The 9,404-nt window shown below is 36.4% G+C and overlaps 1 protein-coding gene and 1 long non-coding RNA gene across 3 annotated transcripts in view; one reads left to right on the top strand and one right to left on the bottom strand.

Moving 5' to 3' along the window:
- Window positions 1–1,237: 1,237 nt before the first annotated feature.
- On the bottom strand, window positions 1,238–6,551 carry LOC145990259 (uncharacterized). The gene is made up of 3 exons (XR_014441955.1): window positions 6,417–6,551; window positions 5,637–5,759; window positions 1,238–1,247 (listed from the first exon to the last, which is right to left on the bottom strand). It is a non-coding gene; the product is annotated as an uncharacterized LOC145990259 (long non-coding RNA).
- Window positions 6,552–6,827: 276 nt separating this feature from the next.
- The window catches only part of RNaseZ (ribonuclease Z), a 46,160-nt gene continuing 43,583 nt past the window's right edge, over window positions 6,828–9,404 (top strand). For both annotated transcript variants that reach the window (XM_083125406.1, XM_083125405.1), the window contains exons 1-2: window positions 6,828–7,282; window positions 8,404–8,590. In XM_083125406.1, coding sequence (XP_082981532.1) covers window positions 7,020–7,282; window positions 8,404–8,590 — 450 coding nt within the window. In that variant the 5' untranslated portion in view covers window positions 6,828–7,019. The remainder of the gene's footprint in view (window positions 7,283–8,403; window positions 8,591–9,404) is intronic.

Raw genomic sequence — 9,404 nt, 5'->3', positions numbered from 1 at the left:
TATACTGCTGGACAAAGAAAACCGGACACTTTAATATTTGACATCTGAATTGCAATTACTTATGAATTACGCTCTCAGTTTGGTAGTTTTCTGTAACTTTCGTTTTTGTTCTAATTTTACTTATTAATGTATGTAGAACATCCTCAAAGTTTGTTTTCTGTTGAATATATTTCCAATAATTTAGTTAGCCTTCGAATCAGAATGTATGCGTTATCACAAAAAATGCAAGTGTCCGGTTTTTTTTGTCCAGCAGTATATAACAACACTATCCCAAAATGGCTAATATTAAAGGATTTTGTACACTCCTGTGCACAAAAAGTAGCACATATTTCAACTGTTAAACCCTGTAAAATGTGCCACTTTATGTGAACAGGAGTGTTACAGCAGAACAGTTTTGTTAATCCACAAGAACAAACCCCAGATCTCGCATATTTGTGACATTATAACAGGTTTGTATACTCTTTCTTTTTCTTCATAGGTGTAAAGAAGTGAGTAGAGTATCTGGAGGGTAAATTATTGTTTTTGAGACATATTAATTTTGTTTATTAGATTATATAAATGGATGTTTTGTCCTCCTCCGTAGTCGAGCGGGTTAAGGCGTTCACTCGTCTTGAGATCGTTCGCTGCGGGACGGCGTAGGTTCGAATCCGGCTCTGGTCGGAATTTATTCGGCCTACGTATAGGGCCGGTGGCAACCCACCATCGTGAGGAAATTGGGGAGCTCCGAATGAGTGAGCGTAATCCGGTCGAGAAGACCTACTATAACGGCTGGGGATACGTCGGGCTGACCCCCCGACTATTCCAATACTGGTTGAAGATCTCCACGCTTAGAGGTGACGCACGTCAAGCGTGGGAGGGAGACTGGCAGTCGGTAGGTATGCCTTGGCCCTTCATGGGCTGTTGCGCAACGGATTATTATTATTAAATGGATGTTTTAAGTTTGTCAGATGAGGCACCTAAATATCAATAACCAGTTGATGCATCCACACTACCATAGAAAATGAAAATACTAAATATATAGGATGCTATGTTTATTTACAAATATATGTATATACAAAATATCATTTCTAATACTTTTTGTGGGAAATTTTTCATTTGTTTTCAGTTGTTCTTAAATAATTCCCATCCTAGCCATGCCCACAATCCAAAAAACAACTTCACTGGAATTATCACAAGTAGCAGGAGGAAGTAGTATTCACTGGTGGTCATGTTGTCACAAATCTCATTTTACATGATTCCTTCAACATCTGCAAAGAACAAAAAAATAAACACTTCGAAAGTAAAAAAGTTATGTGATAATTTACATTAATATTTCTCTTCATTAACATGTTGATTGTGTTAAAGACACTTATACAAAAGATTGTTTTTACAATCCTTCACTTTAAATTAAATGTTCATAATATTTTGATAAATATTGAGATATAAAACACACGATCTTAAAGAAAAAACTACGATGTATAATAATAGGTAAAAGTCTGCAGATTTTTTCAACGGAGGGACAAGCAAGGTATTTTTCCATGGGGTAAATTACCCCGATAATAGTGTTGCCCCCTCAAAAAACAACACTTGAATTTGAAATTATTGCATTAATGTAAATTACTATGACTGAATCAAATTATATGTGTAAAATATATACTTGTAGCTTGTAATTCGATTTCTATGGGGAAGATGTGGCCATCCTTGCTCCCCCTTCCAGATGTCCATATCCCTACATTATTATCCTTTCACCTAGAAATTTAGTGTAGAGGAATCTTATCGCGGTTATATTGAGTTTGTTTGGTGTTGTGCACAGTTAGGCTAATCAGGACTGGACCTACAGTTTAAAGTGGGATCTGAACCTCTACCAGGTATCATTATCGCTGTTATTAAACGATATTATACTCTTAAAGAAAATAAAGTATTTTCAAACTGATTGAAGTTCAAAGCAACTAAGGAGGAAGGGAGTGAAGTGGCGCAACCACAGAGGGGTGGGGTGGGGGGGCAAAGATTGAGGTAAAAGAAAGTAACACTAGTAGAATCTAAGATTAGCAGGACAAAAGAATATTCAAGATGGAATTAGTTTTCACATCTTTCTAGCATTATTTCTTCCAGACCGCCAAGAGCACAAAGGAAAATTGCCCCCTCAATATCAAATTTTATACAAAAAAAAAAATACATTTCGTAAAATTTTCTTGCTCGCACTCTTTTTCTTATAGTCTTGTCAAGTTCAAAGCTGTAGCTAGTGGGTGGCAGGAGTTGGCCCTAGGTGCCGAACAATCTAAATGAAGAAAATTGTAAAAGAGAATGCCATGACGTCCCATGAATTTTTTTGTGCCATATTAAATCTATTGTCTTCAGTTTGCAAAAATTTGGATCTTAAAATTTCCTGGCTTGCTTAGCTCACAATTTTCTTGTTTTTGCATTGTAACTTGTTATACTACTAAGTACTTCAAACTCTTGCTGCTAAATAGTTTTGATCTTAAATGCATGAACACAATTGCTTGGAGGAAAAGAAGCAGGGCACATTTCAGAGACAATTTATTTATTCATTGTGGTGCCTCTATGTTGCTGCATTTTATATACCCGCACACATATATATATATACACACACAAACACCTATCCATGCAATGAAACTAAAACAGTAAGATGAAATGAGGATTTTCTTTCCCCACTGAACTTTCATCAAGGCTTTTGCCCTCCCTAGGCCTACAGTCTAACATGCCTATGTTAGATATATATTTATTTGTAGGATATGATCAAGCATGCTTTTTGATTTTTTCTTATTCTTTGACAAAGCTTCTAAATTGGAGGTATTGAGTAATATATATTCCCTTTTAAGGAAGTCTATATTGAGGTCCTTGTCTAACCTAACAAGCCAAACATTCACACTGATTGAAAGTATGTAATGTAAAGTCCAAAAATGTATAAACGTGTAAAATTTAAGGGGGGGGTGAAGTTTTGTATTTTGTAACTGTCTTGTTAGAGGTAAAAGAAACTAATGAAGGACTAAAATTAAACTGTGTGACTCGGTTGTTAGCATATGTAGATGATGTAGACTTATTAGGGGATGATATAAATACAATTACGAATAATGCTAAAATATTTTTCAAAGCAGTTAAAGAGAGAGGTTTGGAAGTTAGCAAAGAGAAAACTAAATATATGCTTACAGGCTGAAAACAAGTGTTAGGTAATAATCAAAATCTAATTATTGATAACGACTCGTTTGAACCAGTTTCCAAATTCAAGTATTAGGAGTAATATTAACAAATTAAAATTATATTAAAGAGGAATAAAAAGCAGGCTTAATTCAGGAAATGCATGTTACTCTTGTCTTCTCGTTCAATATCTAAGAAACGAAGTTAAAATATACAAAACAGTAATGGTAACAGTTTGTTATATCAGAGACACATTAAAATCGGATATTTTGTGTTTTGGATGGTTCGTACTTACCAATTGTGTATTGCGGAACATAATTCAAGGTGCCATTATGCTTTTTACATGAAAACAAACACAATTTTTCACATGGAGAGTAGTTTTTGTCATTCCTTTTTTTGTAGGTATGCAGTGTTTCCAACCTTCTTCACTGAAAAATACCTACTATCGTGTTTGTCACGTGTGCAAATTGTACATTATGCACAGGTAGCGGACGGATAGCCCCACGAACCATTTCCGATAAGGTTAGGTTTGATTAGGCAAGCAGTTAAAAAAGGGGGGGTTGGAAACACTGACAGGGTGTTACGTCATCAAACGTATGCAGCATCCGGTTCAAGTAGCGAAAGCAATGGCACTTGTGCGTCAGTGAGATATTTCTCTTGGATGATTTCCCGGTGAAATAGATTCCATGATGCAAGAAAATACCTCGACGAATATTGGAAACCTTAGAGAAACTCATTTCCGTAAGTAGTTTCATTAATTATGTAGTATCGCCCGAACACATCTCACTCGTTTATTTCGTTATTTTAGCATTGATACTTATCTATTCTGCATTGCGGAAGATTCTTTAAGGTGAAGTTATGCCTTTTTCCATAAAATAGTGTCAACATTCCATATTACAAGTCATTATTTGTCTTCCTTGTTTCGCTTGTGTAACAGACAATATGGCATGCACTCGTCAAGGATCATCGCGTGTTGTCTTGGCCTTGTAATCAAGGGGTCCCGGGTTCGATACCCGGTGGAGGCACAAGTGGTTCGGATCCCACTTTAAACTGTAGGTCCAGTCCCGATTAGCCTTACTGTGCATAAAGTGGACTTAAAACACCAACTCAACTCAACACATCATCGTGCGTCGTGCTTGTGTTTTGTCGATTTGCATTGCGCAAGCAGTGTTTCAAACATTAATGACCGAAAATTACGTACTATTACAATTTTTTTTACATGTTGCAAGCAGTGTTTCAAACCTTAATGACAGAAAATTACGCACTATTACGATTTTTTTACATGTTTCCATGATTCTTGCATGATTAGCTCCACGAACCATGCACGATAAGGTTAGGTTAGGCAAACAGTTAAAAAAAAAAATTAAAGAAGGGTTTACGACATAAACAGCCACTACGTGTCGAAGAGATGGTTTTCGATTTCAGGAAACAAAGAAAAAGCATGTTTGGAAACACTGACACAGGGTTAAGTCATCAAACGCAGGCAAATTGCAAGGAAATGGCAGCAATCGCCTCTGCGTGTTGGAAATATTTCTCAGGAAAGAAAAAGGAATTATGGGTCAGAAAGCTTAAACGATCAAAGAAAACACCTTCACGAACTTCCACAATGTCAGAGAAATTGATTAAAGTAAGTAGTTTCGGTAAGAATTGACAGTATAGAGAAAGTCTCCAATTTTGTTAATTTTAGGTATACTAACTAATTTTGGCCTCCTAATGACGAATGTTGTAAAAAACCGGGGGTCACGTCTGGAAATTGTACATTTTGATGAAACATTGTTTGTTAGCTGCCAAAACCATCCACGGGTAGCCCCACAAACCATTGACGTTAGCCCCAAAAACCATCCACGGGTAGCCCCACGAATCATTCACATGAGGTTAGGTTAGGTTCCATTAGCACTCATTTCACCCCTAAATTCATCGAAAAAATAGGGTTCATACTAAAATTGAACAACATAAATCATTTTCTTGTAAAACAACTGCATGGTTGGAAACAATGACAGGAGATTACATTTTTGTTCGTAAAACTACGCATATACACACACACATATATATATATATATATAAAATTCAATCGGTTTTTTACAACAGATTCGTGATTAGGAGGCCAAAATTAGTTAGTATACCGAAAATTAACAAAATGGGAGACTTTCTCTATATTGTCAATTCGCTCCGTAGTTTCTTCTGTAAAAATGAAGAAATCTGTAAGAGTCTAGTTTAGTCCTTTTCATAAGGAATACGTGTCATATATCGTTGGAAAGGTTATTGTATAAGGAATTCAACAAACTAAATCCCAAGGCGAGGAAAAATTTGCTGGAGGAGAAAATCGAGAAAAACCGATGTTGTCCGGATATGCATGATGGAACGTACTGATGACATTTTTCGATGATGAAGCACATATTTAGGGGTGAAATGAGTGCTAATGGAACCTAACCTAACCTCGTAGGCATACCTCGTTCCCGTGAATGGTTAGTGACAAAGTGTAAAAAGAAAAACTTACTTACCCTACGGATGCCGGAGCGCCGGCTGTCTGCTAGCACAGTTTTGTAAACAGGCAAGAAGGATGTAAACTAGACTCTAGCCAAGAAATCTGTTCGGGCGATACTACATATTTCCCGTAGTCTCTTCTGTAAAAATGAAGAAATGTGTGTCCGATATAACGAATTGTTACCACAGTAATTTTGCCTGTAGTATTATATGCATGTGAAACTTTGAAAGAGGAACATAAATTGAGAGTATTTGAAAATAAGATTCTTAGGAAAATATTTAGACCTAAAAGGGGTGAGGAGACAGGTTACATAATTTAGAACTACATCATTTGCATTCATGTCCAGATATTAGAATGATTAAATCAAGAAGACTTGGGCAGGCCAAGTGGCATGAATGGGAGAGGGAAGAATAGTTTACAGGATTCTTGTTGGAAAACCTGATGGTAAGAGACCTGTAGGAAGGCCAAGAGAAAGATGGAGGGATAACGTTCAGATGGACTTAAGGAAATCGGTAGGGATGGAAAAGAGTTTATAGCCTAGATCTTGCTCAGGATAGGGACAGATGGAAGGCCTGTTTGATGCAGCCATGAGGAACATAAATTGAGACTTTTGAAAATAAGATCCTTAGGAAAGCTAGAGAGTTAGTTAGTTAAAGGTACATGTATGTTGCTCTTTAGTTCTAGAAATTTTACAAATCATGTTACCACACTTTACGACGAAATTTTTCGAATACGATTATTTTCTTATCCAAGAGTATTTTTACCTACTAAAATCTAGATAAAGCATGTTACGCACAGATATTTCTTCGTACAGTAAAACATTTGCTCCGGTGTTAGTATTTTTTCATCATGTCGAATTCGGACATATACTATATACACATTTTCGTTCCTTGCCCTTGCACTCAACGGTTGCATCCAGTACGCCACACACTTTAGTAGTTTGTATCATTTCACGTGATGATAGAAGAATCCATTATTTTTTGCTCGAAAACATGGCGAATGCTACTAGAGTTTGATGTTCACCAAACCAAATCTCAAATATTTGTTTTAAAAAAATAGTTTCTTGTTATTCGTAATCATAAATAATGGCAATATTTACGTTCATTTACAAGATTTTATACATTAAAATTAGTTAGAAAAAGGACTAATTACGTGAATGGATTTTTTTCTTTTTCTCTGGTGCAGGACTGTTTGCTACCCCGCATACTCCATGCTTGTAAATTTCATATGATTTGTTCTTACATCGCCGGCCTATGCTTTTGAGTATTTAAAAAATGGTGGACTTAAATTATTGTTCATAAGTGACATTTTTAATTAAATTATTGTTCATAAGTGACATTTTTAATTGACAGTGGTAAATCTTGTAACACGCAATTAAATTCACGTTACCATAAGGCAAATGAATCTCTGTTTAGTTAGGCAAGTCGCTTCCTTGCCATTGCATCACCACGCCACATTCTCTACAAAAGTGAAGTCAAAATTGTATCATCTAATTGTAAAAATGCCGAAAGAAACAACACATACGTACGTTCTTCAAAAACAACGACAAAAGATAAAACAGAAAAGTCAGAAGTACCCACCGGGTAGTGTCACGTTACAGGTTTTGGGTAGTGGTGCAAAAGGTGCCCCAAGAGCCTTGTACATTTTTACTGATCAAACAAGGTACGTAATCGGTGCATTCGGTATATTTTTTTTAAAATGTATTTAACCAGTAGGGATAATTGAGTGATGTTGGAAAGCCACACAATGTTTTTGATCAGTATCATCTTTCAGTTCACATGATAGTTAAAATATAGGGGTAACACTTTACTATACCGGAGACGGATTTCTTCAAATTTACAGGAGAAAGTACTTACGCAAATCATTTTCTGTAGTGTTGTTGATGTTCGGGAATGTAGTTTTGATCCATTTTAATGCGAATGCATGTGGTTTTCTACGAAAATCTATTTCCGATGCGCTATTGCTGCTGCCGCCATGATGTCCATATATGCTAAATTGAACGAAGGGAGTGCTGATGGAACCTAATCTAACAGGCCTAACCTAACCTAGTAGGCATACCTCGTCCCTGTGATGGTTCGTGGGGCTATCGTGAATTTTTTGGGTTAATGTCAATGGTTTTAGGGGGTACCCGTGGATGGTTTGTGGGAAATAAGGAACAACAGTAAGTACTCGTTAATGAAAGAAATAGACATTATTTTCGTTATAAATTCATTATTTCATCTAAAGAAATGTTCCGCAATGCAGAATAGTATGTTAGCAATGTAAAAAATTGTGAAATAAATCATTGATAGGTGTCTCCGGTATAGTAAAGTAGTACCAAAATGGGTATTCTGTACGTAAGGCTTACGTTTTGTACAAGTATAATGTCCAAAATTATTTTGTTTGCAGATTGCACAGTTCGGTTTCTGTTTCATGGGCTCCTGCTTTGTTTCATGCCACCACATGTGTTAGAGGCAGAAGAGGGAGGGACATTAATTTACATTTACGTAACAGTGATATTGTAATTTTACCGATATATCGATATACCTGTCATTGGATATCGATAGAGTACCGATTAATATATCTCATTCCTGCTACCCATCAACAACTAAAACAGTAGGGTGTGTGTATATATAGGCTATAAAGAGTGTAGAAAACATTATGGGTACTTACTAAGGAAAAACCCCCCCCCCACCTCCTCTTTGCTAGCAGTTTTTGTGCACATGGACCAATGTAATTTTTTATCTTAATGTACACACGTTTAGCTACTGCTACCAAGTTATAGGAGGACAATTCTGTTGCAGGTATTTATTCAATTGTGGAGAAGGAACTCAGCGGCTTGCTCATGAACACAAGATGAAGTTAGCAAAGTTGGAACATATATTTATTACTCGTCCTGCGTGGGAAAACATAGGTGGTCTGCCTGGAGTTGCCCTTACTATTCAAGATGTTGGTGTTCCGGAAATCACAATTCATGGCCCACCAGGAACAGTGAGTACAAAGACTTTTCTTTTTACATTGGGGGTTGAGAGATTCATGTTCCGTCTTCCCTTTTCACTAACATGTGTACATTATCTTGAAACCAGTAAAAAGTTTTGTTTTAAGGTCATGTTATTCGAGACTGGACTCATGGTTTAAAGTAGGATCCATACCATCGAGCATATCATGGGCATTGCCAGAAATTTTTGTATGGGAAATAAAGGCCCGCTTTAGACCAAAGCATTTTTCTTGGTAACAGTATGGTATAGTGAAAACACATTTCACTCGTTTATTTCCTAATTATTTACATTTGTACTTACCTGTTATGCATAGCGGAATGTATTTGAACGTGGGATTTTGCTTTTTCACTGAAAAAAGCGTTAATTTTTCACATTACAAGTATTTATTGTTTGTTGCTAATTCACTTCGTTACACACAATATGGCAGGCAAATCTTGACTCACGTTGTCTATCGTGAGCTGATATACAGTGTTTCCAAACTTATTAACCGAAAAATGCCGCACAAACTATTCACAGAAGGTTTTTAAGCGAAAATTGATACACAAACCATTCACGGAAGGTTAGGTTAGGCAAACAGAAAATTATATTGGAAAAAAAAATTCACAATGCAACCTTCACACGTCATCTTGTAAAACTACCGCCTGGTTGCTACACTAACAGGGAGTTACATAATCGAACGCACGGAACATTTGATTCACGTAGTCGACGGTAATGGTGGCAAGATCTATCGTGCATCAGAGATACATTTATGTCGAAAAATACATGATTTACCGGCCGAGAAAGTTGAACGAAGGGAAAAAACACTT

This window comes from Lepisma saccharinum, chromosome 7, assembly GCF_977018435.1.
Source record: "Lepisma saccharinum chromosome 7, izLepSacc3.1, whole genome shotgun sequence".
Taxonomy (NCBI): Eukaryota; Metazoa; Arthropoda; class Insecta; order Zygentoma; family Lepismatidae; genus Lepisma; species Lepisma saccharinum.
Note: the sequence above shows the minus strand (reverse complement) of the source record. Positions and strands in the feature narration are given on the sequence as shown.